General features: G+C 36.5%; 2 protein-coding genes across 4 annotated transcripts in view; one reads left to right on the top strand and one right to left on the bottom strand.

Annotated features, from left to right (window-relative positions):
• Positions 1–26,961, bottom strand: part of LOC116850957 (RING-box protein 2) — a 44,254-nt gene that overhangs the window by 3,876 nt on the left and 13,417 nt on the right. The gene's annotated exons all lie outside the window — the stretch shown is intronic.
• The window catches only part of LOC116850956 (facilitated trehalose transporter Tret1), a 31,391-nt gene continuing 12,068 nt past the window's right edge, over positions 7,639–26,961 (top strand). The window contains exon 1 of one of the 2 annotated variants that reach the window (XM_032829838.1): positions 7,639–7,801. In XM_032829838.1, the coding sequence (XP_032685729.1) occupies positions 7,685–7,801 (117 nt within the window). In that variant the 5' untranslated portion in view covers positions 7,639–7,684. Of the gene's footprint in view, positions 7,802–13,200; positions 13,438–26,961 lie in introns of those variants that run through there. The other variant, XM_032829839.1, reaches the window with a different exon arrangement.

The raw sequence follows: 26,961 nt of genomic DNA, 5'->3' as shown, positions 1-26,961 counted from the left end.
CAGATAAATAGCTCAGATGGAATGAGAAAATAACAAATAAAGATAGAACATTAATTTATTCTACGATTACAAAATCCTATAATAAAGTTCTTTCTCAATGTGCACTTTACCGAAAAAACGGATGTTATTTCTTTCCATATTTTTTATTTTTTTTTATATTAAATATCTATGGTATGAGTAAAATTTTGATGAATGCATGCACTACGAGTTACTTTCCAACAAGAGCATTTAATGTCTATATTCGACAATTTATATAATTGATCAGACAGTAAATGAGATTTCGTTTCGCCGGATCAGTTAAGGGTTAATTTCGACAGACTTAGAGTTAAAGGTCAAGACAACTTGCCCTTAACTTCGTGTACGATAGGCCTACCCTTCTCTCGCACTCTTGCACATAAACGCATTTCGCCAAGTCGGCGACACGCTCACGCCGATACAACTCAATCAAGGCCTCGATCGACGAGAAAGAAATTTCCGTCGTTATCTGCCGTCTGCCGACGCTTCGTCGATTAATTCCCGACGACAGTCCCGGAGAGGGTGCGAGAGGGGCGACCGGTGGCTACTTCTCGTTGACCCCCTCCGGGGGATCGGGCCAAGCATACTGGACGTGCCCCCCGGACCCAAGCAAACCATTGGGCCAATTAGCCGCGACGTGGACGTCGGCGACGAGGACGATCAGCGCGATAAGCATGTAGAACTACTTGACACGGCCTCAGGATCGTTACTGAGGACGAGAAGTTTGTTCCGAGGATGCGAAATGTTAGATAATAAATTATGCGCCAGGGATGTAAAAGAGAAACTATCGACTACCACTTCAAACCGAAACTTCTTTTTATCTTGCTCTTTTCCAGAAAAAAATTCAAAGCAGCCACTATTTGTTTGCAATGAGTTGCTTGGCATTGGACATAGTGATCGAGAAGTTTCCCTTGGAACGCTCATGTGGCGACAATGTTTTGTTTTTATATTGTTGAAATTTTACCAAGCCGTGTGTTCTGAAGGAATGATTCTTATTGTTATAAACATACAGTGTATAGTAGTCAATAATAAAAGAATATATTATACAAATTGAATCTGAAGGATCAAAATTCTTTAAAAAAGAAAAAAATGGAATTACACAGTTTTACGTTGTAATTGAATAGGCGATACAATTTTCGAAAAAGACAAGTGAACTTTGAATTTTTCAAAACACTCTTGCAACTTCGCATTCAATGATGATGTATTATTTTCATAGTTATCGCAATTAGTAGCTCCCTTTATAGATCCTATGCAGTTCTTCGTACGCTATATTGCCGCAGTTAATTCTTGATTCTCGTGGAATTTTCCAAGCTAATCGACATTATTAAATCTTACATTGTTGCCAGCGTAAGTCGCGTTACGTCATGATGAATTTACTTCAATTGCATTATACTGACGTAACGTTCGCTAATATATTTCGATTAAATCAGGTTGCATACGCGAAGCATCTCACGCCATCAATGATCACTTTGGCCCTATTTGCATGAGGCTTTCTGGCTTATGCGACTTATCAAACCTCGTATACTATGATACTAGCGTTAATAATATAACACAACGGAGCAATGCGATAACGTCGCTAGAAAATCCAGGAAATTTCTTGGAAACTCGTAAATTGTCCAAATATCAACAATAACATCAATAAGACGCACAAATAATAACATCAACAATAACAATAACAATAAATTTTAGGTATCAACTAATGCTACGTCAGTCATAATGCGATGGTCAGTCGTAATGCGACCGGTGACACAACATTGTGGTGTAATTTTATTCATTACGCGCTAATTGCAAGCACACCGCGTAATTGTTAAATCTACACAATCGCTATCAACAGAGTGACGATTTAATGATGGTGATTATTAATCTAATGTTTCTCTCTCTCCTGAATATCAAATTGAATTTTAGTAAAATAAACTGTTGAATTACTATATTTTTCAAAAAAAATATATTATTAAAATTAATGTATATAAAAAAATATTCATAATTATAAGAAATATAACAGTACGTTATTTGAGCAGAAGCAGATGGATGTGTAAGCATATATCTGTTAATGCGGTGTCGATGAGATAATTTGTATATAGGTGAATACGAGCCGATGAGCTAAGCTGCGCTGATTTCGATGTAACGTAAATAAACGAAGCACACAGATCAAATATTTTAATAGAGATATCCGCTAGTCAAATTACGCTAGTCTATAAACACTAGCTTGCGACGCATGATACCTCGGCAAACACATATGCAAATTTACATGCAAGCATAATCGAAAGATACGGTGTTTGTGCGTCGCATCAAACACAATGCGCAGCCGTAACTGTGTGTACACATTTACGTACGTAACGTACTGTTAAAGCTTGACGCGAGTCTTATAAAATAGTGTACATTATGCATTAACTATTTGACGCACATACTCGCATGCTTCTCCACACGGGAAGAATTATAGTAAAAATTATGGAACGCGGAAAAAAACGTTTAGATCAACCAAAGTTCTGGTGGAATATGAACAAACCAGAAATTTCTGGTTGAAATTATCAGAATTCTATTTGAGAGAGAGAGAGAGAGAGAGAGTCAACAAGATTTCTGATTAACTTGAGTAAAATTCTGGTAACTTTAACCGAAAATTTGTTTGGTTCATACTTTACGAGAAATTGAGTAAATGCAACCAATTTTTTTTCCATATAGAATTTTGCGCAATTGAAAAATATATCAATGTTTTGCCTTAATATATTATTCTTCCGTTTTATATTTATATATTAATATATACACTGATATATTGATACAGATCGAGAATCTAGAAGCAAAATAACTAATTTTCATATATCAATTTAGTGTTTTACGCATAACGAGATGCGAATTGTAGATATTTCGTGATACGATATTTCGTGAACAACACGTATCACGTTTATATTCTATTTTATTAATCAATCTTAAACGATAAGGGGAAAGATTACGTTAGATGAACTCGAAAATCTCAACTTTGCAACGAATCCTACCCGAAGTCTCTACGACATCTACAAGCGGAGAAATCGACAATTGTATAGAGTCGCATTCTCTAGATCGTTCGTTGCTGGTTGCACATGGACGAGGTCAATGACACTTGCTGTTGCTGGAAGCGGATAAAGACGCGCAAGAGAACTTCGTGGTCGAACACATGTATAAGCACGTGCTCAGTTGACGACGCCTGTTGCATTGGTCGCGCGTTGGATGTTTTGTTTCTTTCTGCGATATATTTTATATATCGCAGAACTTTAGGCTTAGACTTTTCGCGTGCTAAATAAGTGGGGGTAACGGATCACGTGGTCCGAACGACATTCTGGTTATTCCAGAAAATTACAAGCGAGCAGGTGGCATTGATCTTGCCAAATTTGCGAACGATCTGGAACGTGAGGCTCGATACAATCGTCGATTACTCTGCTTGTAGAAATCGTAGAGACTTCGAACGGAGTTTTTTGTAAAGCTGAGACTTTTATATATCTGACTGACGTGTAAGCGCTCTTCTTGTTTCACTGAGGATTGATTAGTAAAATAAGATGAATTTATTATATTTGAGTAATTTTTATATTGTTATTTATATTTTAGAAACTGTCTCTATTATTAATTTACTCTCTCCTTTTCTCTAAAAAATTTTACTATAAAATTAATATTAATTTCTAATATAAATGGAATGAATATATTGAATAATTATTACATTTAATATTGAATAAGATATTACATTAAATACTGAAATGAAATATTAATTTAAACGAATTTGATATTAATGAACTTAATATTAAAAATTATCCTCAGCAAAATAAGATTCTATTGACAACTTATTACAAAAAATATAGTAAAATTGAGAAAAAATTCATATAAAGAAGAATTTGTATTCTCCCCATGTAATAGCATTATTGTATTCTCAAGTTTATCAGGCAGTTTACTTCGTCGAGATCTAACGTGAGCTTCATGAAATAGCCTGCATCACGATTTATTAATGACGCACGCTTATTTTTCTTCCGCATCGAGGAGAATGTAATCACATTTTTGCGACGAAGACGGGTGTGTTTCGATCAGGTCTACCGCAAGAACGAGAATAGATTCGAGGTTGAAATAAATCGAGAGCCGCTCCGCTAGGATTACTTATCGAGCAGCGCGAAAGCGATAAATTGTAGTTATTGCAGCTCGCGCGGATAGGGCTAGCTGCAATTATGAAATAATGATACTTATGGGCACAGCGATCGCGCGTGTTATGAGGCGCCATGTCGCATTAATCATTTGGACATTCGAATGTTCGTTCGAGAAGCCCGCTTGGTTGAGACTTCTGTGCGGATTAATTAATTATCGTGCGCTATTAGCGAGTTCACCGAGCCGAATTAGACTTCCAATCGGTAAAATTACGGTCGGGCTAGCTACGGAAAATATATTAGAGAATCGTGTAAATCCCATGTGTGTATGCTTATTTGAACGGTTTTCAATGATGATAACTCGTGCACATTAAAAAAAAAGTTAAAAATTTCAGAAAAATTTTGTCATGCGCGAGACGCAATCAATTTTCTCGATATGTCTTACTTAAGCACCAGATATTAACACAATAAAGCTAAACTGTGCATTCTCGCTCCGTTGAATATCTAAACTATCTTAAATATCAGTATGAGATATCTCGACTTTCCAGTAAAGTAGCAATGCAGCAATTTTGAGTGTGCAATCTCGAGAATATACAAGTAAACTCTTCTTAAGTTCTAACATTATAAAATGTGAGATAATAGGTTCAGCACTGATGCATCAAGTATCAATTATCGACACTTAATGTGTACAATCTTGAGTATATGCAAATAAACTCTTTTTAAGTTCTAATATTATAAAATGTGAGATAATAAGTTGAGCACTGATGCATTAAGTGTTATGTATTGACACTTAATGCATCAATGCTCAACTTATTATCTCATATCTTATAATATCAGAACTTAAGAAGATTTTACTTGTATATACTCGAGATTGCACACTCAAGATTGCTGCATTGTTACTTTACTGGAAAGCCGAGATATCTCATACTGATATTTGAGTAGTTTAGATATTCAACGGAGCGAGAATGCACAGTTTAGCTTTATTGTGTTAATATCTGGTCGTTCCATTTCGCGCCAAGTCATTCTTTTGCGGGATGGAATTATCGTCTTTGTCTTGTCAAATCGTCGTAGTATCGACCAAGTGCTAATGAACAAACAAATTCTCGGGAAATCTCTAAGTCGCATCAAACTAAAAAAATTACGAAAATGATTATATAACACATAGGCATACAAAAGAATTGTCTCAATTCGATTACTAATATATTTTTTTTTTCAATATGCTCCTATTAATTTATTTCATAACTTTATTTCATAACTTATAATTTTAAGTGACAAAAGTGTATCATTGCGGAAAAAAGGAACGAAAACATTTGTTTTTCGCGAGCTCGGCAAAATTAAAAGCTGCTGTCATATTTCACTATTCAGGTTAACACGCAGAAGTCTTTACCTCTGTTTTGAAATCCTCGAGCTGTGCAGGTGCATTCTCTCACGATTGTTTTTATCATAATAGCCATACGCAGGCAAGCATGCCCGAAATCTTGGCAGGTACTTTTCCTCGGCAGTTAACGTCATCAGCCATCAGTTAACCCCGATCAATCGCGACTCAACCGTGGTAGTAACGACGGGGGATCGTCGAGGAAAGAAAGACGCAAATACACGTGATCACGAATGAGCGATACATGAGCTTGCTTGCTCGTTTGCTCGCACACGTGCGAGCGCGAATCGCGCACGTGCGGAAGCTTTAGATAAGTCGAGGCAAACGCGGATCGTGGAGATAAATTGAGCTTACAAATATCACTTTGAGATGTTCACAATGTTCACTTGAATGCTACTAGAGTCTTTTTCCGTGGATGAAAACGCGTCTTCAAATGCATCTCAATTACAACACTCTAAGAATTTTACTGTAAAATTTCCTCTGTATAGGCTTTTAATCTGTGACTTCATCGCTTAGATGTGTAATGCTGAGAACTAGAAAATTGTTGTAAATGCTGGTATTCCGCCAAAACTTAAGAGATGGATCCCGAATCGATTAATAATCGGTATGTTACATAAAAAAAAGAATATTTTTTCCAATTATACAATGAGCGAAGAAAATTGTTATACAAAATTATTTTAATAATATAAATATACACGATTAAATCGAATTTCTTTGATAGTGCAGAAAGAAACTTCGTGTGCAATAAGAGGAACATTCGTAACTGCGACTTGTTGAAACTCGCCTCATTAAATGAGCCATTTTGAATAATAAATTAAAGCTAATATGACAATCGTCATTATCATAAATAAGTTTGCTAAAATGGTATAAGGGACAGGTATAGAATGCAAAAGAACAATAGATCGCAGCGCGACGAATTAATATTCAAGTAACTCACGTTGCTCAACGTCATATGAACTGCGCATATCTAGCAATGTTTTGCGTTTTTAAACAATCACGCTCAATTTATGCAGCCGTCTTTCTAGAAATCATATTTTGCGCTTTGTATATGACGATAAACATGTGAGTGCTACGTACAAACGACAACGTAACATGTAACAGTTTAGAGACTTTTTTTCATCGACGCGAGGGATTTGAAACAGTTGCGTTGGAATATTCATTGAGAACACGGCAAAGAATCTCTAGTCTTACATTCACCTGCGAATACATTGTAATGAAAAGCAATAAAATATTTTTATAGGTTATAAACGATGTAGTTATGTACTCTTATTCAGAGTTTTTAGTGTGAATGAATTATATATATAAATAGCCAGCTTTTTGCCAATGCCAATGTCAAACCGTCATTTTCTAGATTGTGATTTGTGCGCTAATTTCTGACTTTTGTTGTCTCGGAAGCGACATAAGAAACTTCACGATAAAATCTTTCGTTTGAAGTCGTTAAAGAAAGATTATTAGTTCTTTACTGAAAATGGATAAAGAGATATCAACAAAATAAATAAAAATATAAGATTTTTTTAGTTTTATGTTTCGAGCTTTAAGCTTTAAAACCTAATCTGCAATGTATTTTTTGCTTCCTGTTCTCTATCTTTTTTTAGTTTAAAGCTTAATTTACAATGTGCTCTTTGTTTCCTATTTTTTGTTTTCTGTCTTTTTTTTTTAGTTTAAGGCTTGATTTACAATATGTTATTTGCTTCTTGTTTCTTTTTCTTTATCTCTTTTTGACTCATACCTTAAGCCTTAAACTAAAAAAAAACAGAAAACAAGAAACAAGAAGCAAAGAGCACATTGTAGATTAGGTTTAAGGCTTAAAGTTTGAGTCAAAAAGAGATAAATAAAAAGAAACATCAAGCAAATAACACATTGTAGATCAAGTTTAAGTCAGAAAAAGACAGAAAACAGAAAAGGAAACAAAGGAAGAAAGGAAGCAAAGAGCATATTATAGATTAGATTTTATGACGCGCACGATATTTTATACCTTTTCAAGTGCACTTATCAACATATTCAAATTTGAAATTTATCCAAACATGATGGACTGCGCAGACGTAAACACGCGTTCAGATAGGAAATGAAAAAGAATGAATATGAATACCTTATTGGGATACGTCGTGCTTAGTTTAAAAGCGCAGTGTGCTTTGCATAGTACGCAGTTACATCGTTTGTGAGATAGACCACGCTTATTAGCACCTCGTTGGAACATATGAGAGAAGTTTGTTCGCGACTTTCCGATATCTTCAGTTTCACAGCCGCAGCGTATGCATCCTTGGAAATAAATCTATCCTTACTTCATCCAGTTGTTATTATATCAAACGGAATGGTAAGATTCACGCAAATGAATTGCGTATTTATGCATGCACATTCGGTAATCTATTTAGACTTCTTGCTTTTAATATTCCTTTAACATAACTTCTTGCTTTTCGAAACAAGTCATTTTTCTCAACGATATTAACAAAAAATGTGAATTCTACTGATTTTCTCTGATATGTTTCTATGTGTTTACAATCATGTATCATCTGTTTATATACAGACAACATTAGTCGTCAATCTCATCTTGCATGCAGATGTTGTTTATAACAGAAACTGCTATCCTATTCTATTCTCTTACCGTGTGAGGTGATCTTTTTTTTTCTTGAAAAACATAAATCCGAAACCAATCGATGCCAATGGCACTTTTTCGAAAACATTAATATCCCGCGACGAACTGGTTTGTCGTTTGTAAGAAAATGTTTTGTTGTACTCTGTTGATTATTACGAGCTGTGATATAAAATAAGTAACATATATCTCTTTCCGTGTCAGATTGATTTTTGGTGATTTTCCGTTTACGTCGCGTGGATTGCATGTACCCTGTAATGTAATAACTGCAATATGCGCAATATTTACACTATATGCTAGACGCAAACATATGATTTTATAAAAAATTTGATAATAATGTTACATTTAATATTAAAATATCAAACAAAATGAACGGAAAAGAATGTATATATAAGATTTAACTCGCACAAAAATATCTCGATATTTTCCCATATACAGCATAGATTTTAGTCAAAAGGTTCAAGTTTGTCCTAAAAGTACTTACTCGAAGTGTAAAAAGTACCAACAAATACTTATAATTTGAATTTTTCGGATTAAACGAGTCTTGCAATGAGAGAGGTCGTTTCAAGATCAAGATTGTCCACAGAATCTTCCTATCAAATTCAAAACATGTTTCACTGTGTATACAACACGCATAAGTGAGATCGATTGAAGTGAGACGTAATCTCTGAATGGAATCGTTCCAAGTTTGGTGGGTGGGATGAATATCGTACGAAGACCTTTGACCGGTGCTTTCACGCGCGATTGAGGATCCTCACTGTTATTAATGTGAAATTACCATCACAAAAACAAAACAAACTAACGTTATTAAAAAGAATACACATCACTGTGCGCAGCGATGTAGATATTAGTACGCAATTAAATGTTCAGTCGTATTTGTTTAATCATTTAATTTGTTCTTAGACATGAAGAAAAATCTAAAACTTTAGTCGCCTTGATCTCAAATGAAATAAGCGAAGGTCGAGCGTAATTTTATTGCAGCAGACGCGGACTCCTTCTAATAATCGGGCATAAAAAGCATTGACTTGGAATGACAAGTACTAGTTAGCGATACTATTCATTAGATAAAAGTCATCAAGATAACAAAGGAACCTATAATGACCATAAAAATCTATGTAGCGTGTCCCAGATCCACTTGCATTTTCTTTATATTTACGCATCTTTTTTCGATCAATTTAAAATAAATATCCCCTTAACGCCAAACAAACAAAACAACGAAACTTTTTCGTTACAAGGGATTGAAAAACTAGCAAATAACGAAAAAGTTTCGAGATACGTTGAGGTCTAGTGAAAGAAAACAGTTGAGATTAAATGCAGCCAATTAACTTTGCGTCAAACATAAATATTGCGCGCACGATTATGTCAAAAGGACAGTTCAATCTTCGACTTATGTAAAAGAATTAATATCATTAACTCATCTATTTTCGTTACCAATCAACTTTTACCAATCAAATTTACGATCGCGCTCGCGGAAGTTTTCAATACTAACCACAAGTAAATTTCTACATATTCTTCCGCTAAAAAAAAGAAGATACTCGGATACGAATTTAAGAGGAGTGCGGCTAAAGAGACAGGAAGAAATAACTGATTGAGACTTCCACGAGAGGAGTAAGGCGTACGGACAGACGTGTACAGAGACAGGACTGGCTAGCGTATATATGGTCGAATGAGGTCGAACGTCTCTATAGGCGAAAGGACTGCGCGTTTGGGCCTTCCTTGACGAGCATCACGGCGCATGATGCAAGACGAATGTCGGTCCTCTGTTCGATGCTTTATTGCGCGCTTCAATATCCAGAGCAGAAATGACGTGTTAATTAATCCGTATTTTAACACTATGCATCACGAGAAAAATCTCGCGTAACACGAAAGAAAAAAAGAAATTTAGAAAAGGAGTATGTTTATTTGGCGTCGTTCGACAAGCTTAAGTTCAACGAGTTTAGATAAGATATTTAAGTCTGCGAGTATATTTATATATTGAAGTTGGATATTTATACACACGCGTTTAGGAATGACTGATTTTGAATTTATTTTCAATTCGAACACTGGAAAGTGTATTCGCGCACTTACGTGAACAGCGTGAAGTTGAAAAAAAAATAGAAAAAAAGAAACGCGTCCGTTCGTTGCTGTAGAGATCTTAGGCAGAAATGGGTTAAGTGTGAGAGAGGAGCATAGCTCGTTTCGCAAATTATCGTGTGAAATCATCTAATGACATGCGTACTAGTATAATGACACATCGCAAAATAAAAAGACGATAGTTGGAAAGTACAGAGCTGTTAAAAAAATGGTTTAATGTAGCGTTCCTATCGTGGTTAGCAAGAAATGCTCTTAACCATTTGTTAAAAATTTAGTGGCGAGGAGAAATTTTAAAAGATAAATGTAGTTCGATCCTTGTATACTTAAATGCGACGCTTAAATGCGATACGGTGTTTCAAGATATGATGAAACATACCTTCTCAAATGATGAAACTTCTTACAGTATTTTACATAATACATTAGATATTAATCGTAATTTCAACGAAAAATTTTATTTATCTTCTGATATTTGCAATTGAGTCGTTAAATATTACGATTTTCTTGTTATCATGTCTATGTATATAGATCAATATTTCTTACAGTACAAGCATCACATAAAAATGATAATAAAATATCAGAAAAATTTATGATATTTTTGACGAATTCACTGTATAAAAATCATCTTAAAAAAATGTTTCACAATAGTGACATATATGAAAAATATTAGTAAATGAAATTTTCCTACAGTTTTGGTTTAATAATGAAAATAGCAGAAAACTAATTTCGTATTTAATATATCCCTCACGCGTAATGAATTAACATAATCATAACAAATATTACGTCAAATTTTACGTCTCAGATTATCGTATATAATATTGTAACCTGTATCAAATTCTAATGCGTCACTCGGTGATGAATCACTGAAGCCACTTGAAATGGCTAAGTAAATACTTCTTTTAATCATCACATTCTAGCAAACGCAAAATCCGGCAGATGTTACAGACTAGAAACACTTGAAAATCTTTCCAGTTTTATGATAACATAATACTTGATGCATTTCAATGGACTAAGTGGGTCACCATTAGTTATACCTGTGCCATTAATGTTCACGATAATCAAGACCGTTATAGGGCTGGTCGGGTCAAATACGAATAAGTTTGCGAACGTTGACCAAATGGATCCGAAAATAGCCCACATACAGAGCCGCATCTTAGGAACAAGGAAAGGAATAAAATTGAAGGTTACGAGGTTCTTTCGAAAGTTGAATGGGGGGTCTAGGACAAGCATCTCCCATAAAAGCGGGTTAAAATTTGTTGAGTTTGATTTGATGATTAAATTATATATATATATGTATTTTTTATATTTATGTTAATATATATAAAAAAAATATATATGTATGTTTGTATATACTTTTAAGTTGTTTTCTTCCGCGCTACCCCAACGAAATCTTCACTACATAAACAAAACATGAGATACATCTCAGTAATATTGGACATTGGCTAGTGGACCAGTAAATTAAGAAAATAGAAAAGGAAGAGAGCACACCAAAAGTGCTTTCAAACACTAATTTAGTATCTAACTAAAGGTCGGATGACGCTGATGCAACCGGGCCGGCGTCTAATCGTTCTCCGGACGAACGCGTATCGTTCGTATCGCATGCCAATCTCGTGGTCGCCAATCTGATAATTTCGCACACCGGAGTACGGCGCAGCCCCGTCGCGCGTACCCGGTCACCATCTCATCCCTACCATGTGCACTCCAGGAGAAGGAGGCGGTGCTTAAGCTTCCAGCAGCGTGTATATAAAAGAGAGACAACCCCCCCGATTAGCAAAGTTACCCAAACACACGTAACACCACACTTTTCCATGCCGAACGAGACGTAAACGCAGCGATCGAGAATCGAGAATTGACAATCGACAATCGACATAAGCCGCGGGCGACAACAAATCGGCACGTTACGGACGACAACGACGACGGGGGAGAAAGTAAAAGGAAAAGAGAGAGAGAGAGAGAGAGAGAGAGAGAGGACACATAGAGGGAATAAGTCGAGATCCTTGAACTCGGTCTCGACCGGCGAATCGCCAGGAATTTGCGCTGGTATAACGCTTGGGGCATGCGTTGTCGATATATGGCAACCGCAATTTATTACCGACGAGTCAAAGACGCACACGAATTTATCTAAAAAAAAAAAACATTAAAAACAGAAAGAACGATTGCTTCACACGTGATCGTTGCGCGAATTCGTAGGTGAGAGCAGCAGGAGCGAGCCGACGACTCTGTATCCCGCGACACGGGATCGAGATACAGTGGTGGAGAAGAAGGAGGAGGAGGTTGCGGTTAGCGATCACGGAGGAGAACGGGTAGAGGCACCACGAAACATCATTTAGGCTCCGGTCGTTCCCTGCGTAACATCCCGAGGGTGCGTAACTACACATCCGCACGAACGGCTCGTCATCACGAGGCTGCGCCAGCGCAACGCCGCTGACACGTTCGCACGTACGCACTCACGCACGCACGCACGTATGCACGTGGAGCATCGATCGCATACATATATACACGAGTCGCTCGAAACGCGGCAGCGCGATACATAGTATCGAACGTAATCGATCAAAAGCGCACGGGGAGAAAGCGTGCCTTGAAACGTCGCAGGTATCGGCACCGACGACAATCACAACGAGGACAAAAGCTACGTCGACGACTGCTACTACTACTATTACTACTTCTACGACGACCACGGCTGCGTCGTTCCGTCACAACGCTGGAATCACGTAATTGTCACAACAGCCCCACGTGTGATCGGTCGTGACGTACGCACTAACGCACGCAGGCACGCACGCACGAACAAACGCGTGCACCTGCGTACACCTACGCACGCGTCTGCCGGCCGACCGACGCGTACTGCATGCGACAGCCGAGCTGAGAGAGGAGAGCTCGCGCGTGCGACCTACCCGGCCTGAGTTTCATCGGCGTCGCTTGCGAGGGACCACCAGACGGAAGTAGCTTTATTCGCCAAGAAAGAGAAAGAGACAGCTGATACGACCCCGACGCGAGATAAGCGGCCGATAACCCATACGGACGTGCACACGTCGCGGAGATAGCGGACGTCGGCATAAGCAGCTCTTGCACATTGAGACGGGTCCGACGACACGTGCTTCTTGACGAGCAGACGAGGCACGAGACAGATAGAGAGACAGAGAGAGAGGGAGAAAGAGAGAGAAAAACGTATAGCTGTCGCCTATCAGCCGTCGACACTACGCAGGCCCACGACCGACAGGATGTCCAGCTCCAAAAGGAGACAGATGATGCAGCCATGGCCTCTGTGCCTGCCGCCCTTCGCGAAAACGAAGGTAAGACCCGCGCTTGTCAGTCCGAGTACGTTCTCCTAGGTTTCTCTCCGCGGCAGCCGCGTCTGCTGGTTTCCGCGCCGCCGTCTTCCTCCCGCCGCGGCGCTGCCCGACAGTCACCCTCTCTCGCATGCTTGTTCTCTTTTTCTCTCTCTCTCTCTCTCCACCTCGTTCCCAGTCTCCTCCTGCCAACCAACCCCACCCATGGGCCACTGGAAATTTCCACTGCACCGACGACAGGCGTCTGCCGCTTTTACAGCCTGTTTTTTCTCGGCTTTCCGGCCGCAAACTCTCTTTTCCCTCGGTTTGTCCTTTTTCTTTGTATCTATCTGTATCTCTCTTCTTTTCTTTCTTTCTCGCCCCTGTAATACATTGTCGTCTATGACTCTGGCTTCGCAAATGATGAACCATCAGACAGAAAACGGTGATATTGATCGTACTTTCCAATTTCAAAAGTACAGAAATGAGGGGATTTATAGAAATGTTTGATGGAGAATAGAGTCACTGTATTATGAATTTATTTAAAAGAAATTTGAGAAAAAAATTTGTACGTTATTGTAAATTTATACGTTAATTAATTATATTCTTAATTAAGATTAGACGTCGCAGCAAAATCTTTTGGCATGCTATTTATATCATGATACCTTATATTTGGCATAGAGAAAATATAATTTTTTCTTTTTTGTATAAATTTCTTTCAATTTTACTGTTTCTAGTAGTGCAGGAGTAGACTGCCCCAGTAAGGTCTATCTTGCTAAGGAACATAGTAAATATGGCTAGAAACATGACAAACATTTAAGTTTCTCAGATATAAATAGCACACATGAAACGAAAGGATAGTTAATTAGTGCAGAATAGCGATTTGTTTCATAGTTACAAAATTTTCTCAGGGTGGTCTGTTCCACTAGGAAGAGAGTCTAAAATTTCGCGATTTCGTTTATGCAACAGCATAAACTCTCGTTACGATTGATTTGCACCATTGTTCTGTCGACAACGGATCATACATTCTCGTTCGAGGCGATACCTTTCCATCCTAATCTTCTACGTGCCTGCTGCGATTTCTGACATCGAACGGTCTATATTTAACGAGCGGGAATCGCATGTTGGCTCGGAGTCATGGTCTAGCGATTTTCTCGATCACCGTCGACGTTATGTGCTCTTGCAATGACGAAACCCTGAGCTTTTGGGCATCATACGAATCGATGGTGGAAAAAAACACCGACAGATGCATAAACTGAGGACCGCGTATTCGGTCTATGATTCGGCGAGTCTGATTTTCGATACTGTGAACGCGACGGCTACGAGAGCCGATTTGCGCGAATGATGACGGAAATTCTCCTCGCGTGTCTTCAGCATCGAAATCTATACTGACCGGAGAAATTATACCGGTTTCGGTCCCTGAATCAAAGGTGAGGCCTTTTCGAGTGGCGAGTCCGAAGTCGCGTACGCGTTCGAGAGACTTTGATGTATAATTAGTTGAAAAACTTGATCATTTCGAGCCTGTGAGCATTCCCGTCGCACTCGTTCCGCGAATATTTCGCGAGCCACGGCGGTTTTCACTGGTCACCGGATAGCCGGACGCTCTCTACCTGCATGTGCAGCTCTCGCCTCGCGGAAATATCGATCGACGTGCACGAGCACTGACGCATAAAGCCAGAGGCAGACCCAGACTCTCTGTTTGTAATAAGATAACAATATGCATTGGTTATACTCGGGAAGCGACGGGAGTGGCGTTTCGACCACGATGAGAAAATATCGTGTTATTCACACGCATACGCGGTGGCATCCAAAAAAAGCTGAGTTAGTCTGCAAAATTAAAAAAAAAAGAAAGATATTATGCATGTACAGCTGGGTGGCACTCTATTGGTATTGCGTCGTCGGTACGATACTGAAGGATACCGCAACGATGATTCGTGTTCTTCGGGATATTTACACAGGGTATCCTGATATGTACTTCACTGGTTACGTAAGGAACGAACGAGGAAATTTCCGAAAGCTCTCTGAGTGGTGCTCGAATATTTTCATTTCCTGACAGATAAGACGCGGGGAAACTTTTGAGAAGACGTTTGCGAGATTGGTTTTGTTGATTAAAGTTGACATTTGCTATAATACATTTTATCTTTATTAAAATATTAATATTTTGCGAGTCGCGGTACTCTGCTTTTCTTTCTCGTTAAATATTGCTTTTTGTTATATATTGTAAACTATTTTGGAAAGTAAAATAACAGTAGAATTATAGCAAACAATTTGATTTTTGATAAAACTAGTTGACAAAATGTTCTATAATTAGCAACGGTGTAACTTGATTAGCGAATGATAGCCAAATTAGAGATACGTCATCTCACTTTAATCGCATTCGGTTTCACGGGCATTATCTCTACAAGCGCATTAAAAACAAAAAAATACGATATACTGCGCGTTTGGAGAAAGATCGTCGTGACAAAATTTTCTCTCTGCCTCTCTCTCAGGATTGAATAATCTGTCGTTGTGTTCATAGATCCAGATGGCTCGGTGCTTATCTACCTATGGGGATACGGTATCGAAAGAAAAATTCTCGATACTTGTCGAGAAAGATAACATCTTATCGAGAAAGATAACTTCTACGGAAGAAACATATAGATAGTATGCGTATATATACATTAGAAAAGAAGCATCGATATCAGTTTTTAAAGAAGAAAGTAAACAAAGAAACGTATGCAAAAGTTATATCTTTGAATTTTCCGCGTTTTTCGCTTTACTCTTTTCATTTTTTTTTACATTATCCCGAGATAACAGTATTATCAGAGAGTTATAGAAGTTCCTTGACGGTTATCAGAATGTAATAATACTCGCAATTGTGCGAAGGACGATTACATCACAGATCTTTTATATATTTCTTGAGTTTAAAGAGAAAGAAATTACAAAATTACATTATTTACTATCAAATCTCTGTTTTTCTCGATTTCGATACTGACATAAAAATATTATACCAAAGATGTATTAGAAACAGAAGAGAAGCATCATTGAGGTATCGATATTCCTTTTGTATCATTTCGATTTTCTTTTACTTTTTCTTTCTCACACTTTTGTAACGTTGATAGAAGGCATCAATAAAACATTTGACGATAAAAATCCGACTTTATCATTAACACTGGAAACTTTTCGAACCTGTTCCCGCGCGAACCACGCGGCGCGGTGCATTAGCGACAATCGTCCGCCATAAAACGTTATCGACTTTCAACGTTGTGTCCAAATGCGACTACTATACTATCGACCGATATTCGCGACTCAAGGTAGGCAAGAATTAAGATAACGCTACGCGACGTGCAAATTTCAATTTACTTCACGATCTATACCACAACTGCGCGTCAATATGTCTGAAATATCAAGGCTAACCAGAAAACGCACAGATATCCGTCGTGATCAATAAAATATGATTGCAAAGTTGTATATATAGACATTCGGCCACTTGGGAAGATATATAAGCACGATATATTGAAAGTATAATAAGTGCAGAAAGTATACACGATATGTCTGCAATATTTTAAAGTAACGATTTTAAAAACCAATCTCTCTCTCTCTCTCTCATTGGTCACGAGAAAAATAGTGTATTCTGATAAGTTACTTTAAATTAAAATATCCGATAAATTTTTGCTTTTCGTTATTCATTTATTCATGTTTATACTTCTGAAACATCTTTGCGATTAAGTCATACATAAAAATTCCTTTAAGGACTGCTTGAAATAAAAAAAAATTGAGGTTTTATCACTTACTGTCATACACTGAAAGAAAAATTATCTTAAAATTAACAAATATTTCCTTGGTGGGTGCCATTAACATATTTACTTAAATCTACATTCTCTTTACTTAAATCAAATATTGTTTATTTAAATCAAGTAAACAATATTTGATTTAAGTAAAGAGAATGTAGATTTAAGTAAATATGTTAATGGCACCCACCAAGGAAATGTTTGTTGATTTTAAGATAATTTTTCTCTCAGTGTACTAAGAATTTAATTTTTCCAAAATTTTTTGGGGTTTCTATGTTTCTTTTAAAGTTTTTTCTAAAATTCTTTAATTTTTTAATTTTCGAAGATGCTTGGCATACTTTAACGTTGAAACGAATAATGATAAAACCAAATTTGCAAAAATCGTTTTTCTAATGAAATTTTTCTAGTAAAATTAAAGATTTTCTTTAGAAAACGGTTAAAATTAATTTTTTACGATAAGATTTTGCATATAAATAAATACAAATAATTAAGGCTCTCAAGAAATAAATCGTATAAATCAAAAGATTTTGTATTGAACTCGTTTGCACTAATTTCACTTTCATATTAATATCATTTTATTTCGGACTATCGATAATTTTACCGATCAATTTGTATTTTTTTTATTTTACGAATATCTGTGGCTAATAAAAAATGCAGTAATTATATATAAGGGGCATTCTGCATGATAAGATAATGAAAGCGCGATTGAAGTCGTGTTATCAAGACCCGATATTTTCTTAATGAACCATCTCGCTCCCAAACTCTGACCGATAGTCAGTCGATAACTCAGTTAAGCTCGTTTTATTACCGACTTGTCGTTACGACATACATCTTCAACATATTCCTTCCTTTCTTGTAGATTTACCGGCGCTGAGCGAGCGCTGAGAGCACGTTAAAGCGTTCTGTTCCAATGTAAAACGGGTTGCTATACGTAAAAGGGGCTACAAGGGACTGCAAATTCTAGCTAAAACGCGCAATTGCACAATAAAATTGAAGCATGCGATATCTGATATTTTCAAAGTGAAACTAATGAAATTAAAAAAAAAAACTAATACAATTAATTGTGAGGATTAAAATTGTCAAAAAAAATGAGGATACATTTGTGATGGATACAGTTGTTATAAGGATACACTGCGATTTCTAATATAATAAAAATAATGAAATAAATATTGCGATAGATGCAATTAATTAATTATTTTCAAGTCAGACCGTTTTCATTAATTATCTTCGAATAAATAAAGTATTGTAAAGAGAGATAGGAGGGAAGGACGAGAAAAAGAGAGATTGAATAATCTGCAAGATTGACTCGTCACGTTATAAGTCAATCGATATGCAATTTACATGGCTTTTTGCATTTTTCAATATAAAGGATGTTACATGTAAAATGATCGCAAATAATTTACGAATATCGACGATATAATATACTCGTAGATATTAGGCGTGGTCCAACAACCGCTACAAATGCTGCGCAGCGTTTTTCCCTCTTCTATTCCTCGGATTCGAATGAAGAAAGAGGAAGAAGTAAAAACGTTACAAAGCATTTGCAGCGCCCGCTGGACCGTACCCATAGTGTGCACTGAGTGAAGACATGCGATTCCTTCTCTATTGAGCGCAGTTTACTATGTTTTTTTTTTATGTTCGAAGGTATTCGTGTAGGTCATTTTGTGTGACGCTCCGTATCACGAGCGAGTCATAGAGATTCACGTGCGATGGTTACTTGGATTTGCGTATCTCGATAAAGCTGCTCGTATATTGCGAATGACAGCCGAGATATCGCGCACTATCGTCTATTATCTAGTTTCCCACTTCGTTTACTGGCGCGAAATAATATATTTCGCCCAGGAAGACGTGAGGACTGCAGTCGACTTATCTCTACGTTAATTGTCACGGACGCAGCGTTAAAATGCATCAGCCACGGCCACCGCGGGTGTCCACGCCGCTGGTACGTTCACTTTTGCTCTAAAATTGTTAAGACAACTTTGAAATGAGTAGAACGCAATGCTGGTCTCGCTTAGCGAAAATGCACGAGTTCCATTTCATCTCTGGGTGTCAATCTTAGATTTCTCAATCAAAGAGCTCGAGGTGATCACTTGCACGGGATGAGAGTGCTCGTAATTCTTGGCGCAACGTCAACGAAAAGGCTCATCAATAAGACGATAACAATGGTAAAGCTCTGATACGTGCATCGCGCCGTTTCTTCGATTGCGGCGCATTCGCGCTCTTAGTGTTCGTTGCATTTATTTTATTTTGAACACTATTTTAGGAGAACACCGTCGACGTGAACTTCCTTTTGCTTGCAACTTTCATTAGCACTGTGCTGTGCCGATGAAAGAAATTCGCTCAAAACAAATCCTTATAGAAAATCAAAAAAACGAAATCGTTGGATTAGAGGAACTTAAAAATTTGTTTGAGTAAGTTTGATGATCGAATGGCTAGTACTGAATCCCAATGACTCTGACAATATCCTTGACTAACAAGTAAACCTATCCAAAAGTTACACTCCGATTTCTTTCTAATTTGGCATAAATATAAAAGTACAAAAAATATTTAGGTCATATTTTTTCATTTTTTCCTTTGAGTTTCACGGGCATTTTATAGCTTTTTAATGTTCTTAATGTTAATGTTCTTCTATCATCAAGTGCAACAAAAATGCATAAGAAATAAAATTGAATACAAAATATAGACGTTTTTGCTGATTATGAATGTGAAGTTAAATGTGTAAAATTATTTGTATAAATAATAAAATGTTTTAACAAAACATGTAAAATGTAAAAGTTGAAAAAATGTAAAAGTTGAAAAACATAAAAGTTGAAAAAAAATTATTTATACAAATAATTTCTTGGTTTGACCGAGATTCGAACTATTTTTGACTAATTTAGCACAGATTTGAAATATTTTGATTGGAATCTCAGCTAAAGAAATTTAGAATGGTTTGTATCTTAGCTATGTCGGTTTTATTAAAATTTTAATTAAAATTGTCGGATTTCTCTCTCTCTCTTTCTTTCGGTTTGGCCGAGATTCGAACCATTTTTGACTAATTTAGCACAGATTTGAAATATTTCGGTTGGAATTTCGGCTAAAGAAATTTAGAATGATTTGTTTCTCAGCTATGCCGGTTTTGTTAAAATTTTAATTAAAATTTCCAGATTTCTCTCTCTATCTTTCTTTCGGTTTGTCCGAGATTCGGACCATTTTTGACTAATTTAGCACAAATTTGAAATTTCGGTTGGAATCTCGACTAAAGAAATTTAGAATGATCTCAGCTATGCCGTGATTTTTTGTTAAAATTATTTAATTATATCTTGTATTCAATTTTATTTCTTATGTATTTTTGTTGTACTTGATAGGAGTGAGAACATTAAAAAGCTATAAACTGTCCGTGAAACTCAAAGTGGACCAAAATGAAAAAAAATATGATTTAAATATTTTTTTGTGCTTCTACATTTGTGCCAAATTAGAGAAATCAGAATATACCTCTTGGATAGATTTATTTGTAAGTTTGATGTTTAAATATATTTTTGAAATTGATTGATTTTGCATATTGTTTCACCCTGATGTCTTTCGTGAGAAAACTATTTGAAGTGAATTCTCGATATTTAATGGTATATTCGTAAATATGTAATCGTACACGTGATATGCACTAATATCTTGCAATCGAGTTAAAATCTCAAATTGCTTGGTTGAAAATCAATCATAAGACTTTTTCGAAAGTCTTACTTTAATATTATTTCACCTTCGAGACACATGCATCTCGATTTGACGACACAACATACGCACGCTCTATTACTCATACAGCACGTGTTTATATCACGGTTGTTATGCGCGTGTCGGAAGATCAGAGATGGAATCATATTTTCCAGAAAGCGCTCGCAAACTTAACGGTATATCTCATCAATTATTAAGTCGTAATAATCATCGCTAAACTTGCAATTGGCGCGATCATCGTTAGAGATCAAAAAATTCTACAAATTAGGATGTAACTTCTTGCCGATAATCGACGAGTTATTTGCGCGAGACTATTTAAACCGAGAAATTAATTGTCTCTTTGCTATTGGCGTTTTTATCTTTATGCATCGGTTTGTAGTCGCAGCTGCGATTGACAGACGAGTTTATTCGGAGATAAGCAAATACGTTAAATTTGCTGGGAGTAGTGATGCGAAAGCTAATTTAATGATCATTTCTAAGTAGTAAAGTCAGACGAGATTTATCAGTTTAGATACCAAAATGTATCTTTCTTTCTTTCTCTGCTTTCCCAGTGATTTTAACGTGATCGCTCATTTTAGCTGCGACCATAACCTGGTGTGTACGAATGCTAAAAAGGCACTCAGTTTCTCACTTTGAACAACGTGTTTAATTAGACGTATCGATTAAAATCGGGGACAATGCGCATTCACGTACGATGATTATGCGTCGCATCAACGAGCAATATTATAGGACACGCATCTTTTTGTCATTTTTTTTCCCGCCAAGCTTACAAATTTACCGTAGCTAAAAGCTGCCATCATATTTACAAGTTCATTATAGTCTTCTTACATAAAAATTTCTCAAGACTTTCCCAAATACAGCGGCTACGATATTTTTTTATATGAATACAAGATATTATTTTATAATTATTACATTCGGAAAGCATTGAGAAATTAAGGATGTTATTATAATATTTAAGTTCCACGATTAGCGATCGATGCTGTAGAATCTAATAAAGAGCAGCGTCACATCGAGACGTTGCAGGATGCACAAAGAGAAGAGATGCACATTGTTGCACCACGAGCAAAATGACACGAAGCATCCACTTGGATGAAGACAGCGCACTGCCTGGCAGACAGCCACGGGATGCGAAAATAGCATCGCTTGAAAAGACTCCATGCTGAGAAGCACTAAAAATATTACGCGTGGGCCGTTGATTTAGAAAGAAACGAGCAATCCAATTTCGAGAACTATCGGCAGCAGGGCCTTGCGTAACGGTTCAAGACTCAAGGTTACCCGGAAAATTTCTCGCCACTGAACAATTGTTGATTGAGAAAATGTCAAGTGCAACGATAAATCCACGAGTGGATTTTATGTTTATATATGGTAAAGAGTATTGATAGTTGACATAAGATTCACGCTCAAAATAACGGCTGAATAACAACGGATTTGAATCAGTTCGCATTCCTGGTAATTACTAGGCCGTATTATGGACGTACGGTATTTGCTTTCCCTGAGCGAGACGTACGATAGGAAGCGTCAACAGAATAATGACGTCACACGTAAATGTCAGTAAGCGATAGTAGCTGTTTATTGGTTCTCTTCGCTCCACGACAGAAGCATTAATCAATCTGAACGAACGCGTTACATTTTACAAAATCATCGCTACGTGCGTGTCAAGGAATCTCAGGCTCAGGTTTGGCAGACACGGAAGCAGTTCTCAACGGAATTATCCTTTGGTCAATAATTGAAGTCGAGTGCCACAGTTGACTTAATCGATCGACCGTATCGCGATTGAAATTACATGCGAATGCGAAAGACACTGAACACACATGTCTGGAAAGGGGCCACGTATTTGTTATTGCTTTCTCTAATGAACTACTTTCGATCTCTGAGGAGAGGAATCGAATATTATTAAACATTAATACTAATTCAATATACTTCTCTTATCAATAAAAATTATTTACGAAGCCGCTTTTCATTGAGTTATAAATAGATAATCAAATCATAACTTCTTTATAATTAATTATAAACAAACTTTGCTTCGAGAGAAGTTCAATTTCAGACTTAATGTCGACAGAATATCTTCCTTAAAAATATAAAATAAAACAGAAAGCAGAGAAAAGCCAATTGTACAGCAGATTTATAACGAAATTATAAACTTGCTACATATAATAAATTTAAATATCGTTCATTATGAGGATAATGCGAAAAAGTTTTCAAGAAACACTTGAGGTTCCGTCTTCTTCAAAGTCTCTTTGACGATTTCCGAAAAATTGCAATTTTTACAGTCTTCTGTTTCGTGTTTTCTTTAATGAAGTCATTGAATTATTATGAAATTTGTGAGTTATAAGTTAAAAAAATAAGCGGAAACTGATTAAACGCGGAAAGTATCTATGGCATTTCTATCATTATGATATAAGTCCATTATGGAGTGTATTTGTTAATATTGTAACTGGTAGCTGACTATATCGAGCTCGAGGAATAATTCCACGTCGAAGGTCAGGGGCACTATGTTAGATTGGTTACGTTATTCCGTATAATTGAGTCGTGCGGTCGGAAATTAATCTACTTTTTACGGTAGATTTTAAAAATATACCGTAAAGACCTTCATGGCATGTTTTAAAGATTTTTACTGTAATAATTCTTATTATTTTCTCAACGGGAGAAGCGCATACGACTTTGTATCCGCATTATTTTTCTAAACCAAACACTCTTCACTGAAAACGTCGAGTATATCTCAATAAAGAATAAAAACTTTCTAGTACAACTGTTTTTTATCAGAGGTGTCGTCATATAATTAATCAGAATGAGTCTCAAGAATATCCGGGGAACATGGTGTTCCAAATAATCGGACTTACGTAATTACACGCGATACGAGCGATGCGTCTGTACAATTTTTTACACGTTCACGAATAAGTGTTCCGAAACTTTTGCGTCTGAGCGTGCGCAAGACGTCATCGGACACAAGATTCAAAAGGCAAAGTTTTCTTCTAAAACGTTAGAGTTCACGTCGTAAAGCGTCGTGAACTTTACCTCGCATGTAACAGACACGTGATGAGCTCCTAGTCTGACATCTGGCGGAATAAACGTGATTTTTTTGACACAAAAGATACGTCAATGTTACGAAAAACACGCTTCGTGTTGCGCGAGTACAAAGGATGCTTTATGTTTCACGCTAACTGGACAGGAGCTCGCTTCTAGGACTTTTATATTCGGCCGCGGTAGAGTCGTTCGATGCAATGTTCCGCTATAATGTCTAGCCTTCGGCCCAGGACCGTAAAATTTAATAACACCTATTTTTAATAGAAGGGGGGTAAACAAATTGGCTTCGGTAACCTACTTAACGATTTTATCGTGCCGACTTATTCTCAGTGCTATACTTACAATAGAGCACGTTGAGACAAAGTTGCGCGTAAGAAGTTTCGAATCGATACGGTTTCGAGAATGCTGGCGATCGTGTGATCAGTTGTAAGTTAACTCTCTCAAAGTTGAATCAGCAAAAATGTTTCTAATTAAATCTGCAAGAGGAATATTTCATCGATAATCCAACTTTCTGTATTTGTAACAATGGAATTAAACGATTTCTATGCGATTTGCGTGCATGATACTGTCTGTATTTGTAAACTGCATCAACAATAAGAAAAGTCACTATTGACTGATTCTTTCAGCGAGATTTTTTATTGCTGTGCTCTATATTTATAGCTGTACTACTAGTTTCATTGAATAATACCTTGTAATTGTCATAGGGTTTTACTTGGACACATGATAGTTTAGTTCCTTGATCGATCTATGATATAACTATATACAATCTGTTGTTAGGACTGAATTGTTTTTGCAATACAATAAGGTTAATAAATCTTCGAAGTTTACGTAATTCCCGATGATTGAAACGAAGAAGAGAATGTTATTCACATTAAGATTGAATCTTCGCGTTGGCATATATTAATTTCAGAATCATTCATATATGATGTCTGATGCGGCATTAATCGGTATGAACAATGCATCTGTATTCTCACCGTAGATTTAGCGCCAAATTTGCTTTTCTAACTTATGACTTGGAAAATTGAATTTAAGACTCATGAAACGTTTGATATATCACCTATGAAAGTCAAGTATACAGGCATAAAGATAAGTGACAAATAACCCTTGCGATGTAAAACGAAAAATGAAAAAGATCCGAGGTAAAAGATTCATGAAAGTTCATCAGTAACGCATTTCAGAGATAGAAAAGGTCGGCTTCCTGACGACAGTCGATATCGTGATTGTTCTTTGTCCTTAACCTCAATTATCAAGTGATAATTAAAAGATTCCGATCTTCGATCGGAATAGCCCCCATGCTACGTAACTTTCTACGTTTCTGTATCAATTCGAAGGAAAGAAAACATTCGCGAAAGCATCATACATGTCAGTCGTAAAGTTCATGGGTTATCACTTTGGAGTGGTAAAAGTCATCTAATCTTCGAGCAGACTTAATTCTCGCCAATGGCTTTTTGTTATTGGTTCACTCGATCGTCATGACGTTCTTTTTTGACTCCTCACTCGCTCCGCCTTTCTATGTGCGTTATTTGCCCCCTGTTTCTGTTTGCCTGCGTTTTTTCCACCGTTCTGTGTCTCTCCCTCCTATCCGTATGCACTTTGTTATCCTCTTTCTCTCTGTACATCCGATTTTCGATAAGCGGAAGCAGTATAAATAGTCCAATTTAACTTCAGAGTATATGTCGCTACTTTCATGATCGGTTAACGCGGCTTTGTTCGTCTTACTTGACTTAGTTGTTGTATCTTTCTTGTGACCGTGTCGCATCTTTAATTCATTTCACATCCGGTGTTTTTAGAGTGAACGGATTACCTTTCCGCGTGTATATTTTGGAGAGCAAGTCTTTTCGTGTGGGTTTCGCGAAAAGCGCGATAAGATCCGAGCTTTCGTGAAAATAATTAAGTTAAGGAATTTCTAAGAGATTCCTTATCCTGAGGAAGACGACTACGAGGTAAAGTGAATTGATAATTACGGTTGTTGAACAGGAAAGATAAAAAAGAAGTTCTTTAAAAGTACATGAAAATCTGTATATTTTGAGTATTTAGTAATTTTTTGCTATTTTGTTGTTTACTAATATTGTTTATTAATAAAATATGTTTTGTTGTTTGTTTTGTTGTTTACTAGTATTGTTTATTAATAAAATATGTATTCTTTCATATTTGCTCTTTTAATCTCAGTTTTTATTTCGAAACTTGGTTAATTTTGTCAAGTAACTTTAAAACTTGGTCTTTTATTTTTCTATGAATAAATTGTAATTGCTCGCAATCTATATTCTTCCAGAGAATGTTTACTACGCGCGTTCGGATTTATCGCAAAGAGCAGCAAAACAGCTCAGTAGTCTGGTGGCATCCGGTTTGAATTACTTCTTCTGGTTCTCTCCAGTTTCAACTTGTACGATAAAAAAAATATAATTTTTTGTACTTTCAAATGCAATGTATTTTTAAAATATCTTTGCTAGAATTTGTTAAAAAAAAAAGTTCCGATTTTTTACCTATGATTTACACGAGGTTTCGATTTTTTTCATCGATGTAGAGTGACTCGAGTTACGCTTATTTTAAATTTTAACCTGAACCTCTGAATCGATGGTCGCCTTATGCGCTATGCTACACTGAGAGAAAAATTACTTTAAAATCAACAAATATTTCTTTGATGGGTGCCATTAACATATTTTTATTTAAATCTAAATTCTCTTTATTTAAATCAAATATTGTTTATCTGATGTAAGTAAACAATATTTGGTTTAAATAAAGAGAATTTAGATTTAAATAAATATGTTAATGGCACCCACATTAAAGAAATATTTGTTGATTTTAAAATAATTTTTCCTTTAGTGTACTTTACCAATTGATAGCTAAGTTATTAGGACCTTAACTTAGTTTCCGCCCGCAAATGTTAGATGGCAATGCAAACAGTTCTAGTAGTCATTACTAACGAAACAGGTAGTTTGTGATTAATTTCGACATTTCTCGATAACATTCAGTCAGCATACACAATTATTTTCCTAAACAACAATTTCTTTTGCTTTGTGAAAAATGGAACGCGATAAAGTGTTTTTTC

The sequence above is a fragment of the Odontomachus brunneus genome, unplaced genomic scaffold (assembly GCF_010583005.1).
Source record: "Odontomachus brunneus isolate Ranch 3 - 2012 unplaced genomic scaffold, Obru_v1 Obru_scaffold_162, whole genome shotgun sequence".
Taxonomy (NCBI): Eukaryota; Metazoa; Arthropoda; class Insecta; order Hymenoptera; family Formicidae; genus Odontomachus; species Odontomachus brunneus.
Note: the sequence above shows the minus strand (reverse complement) of the source record. Positions and strands in the feature narration are given on the sequence as shown.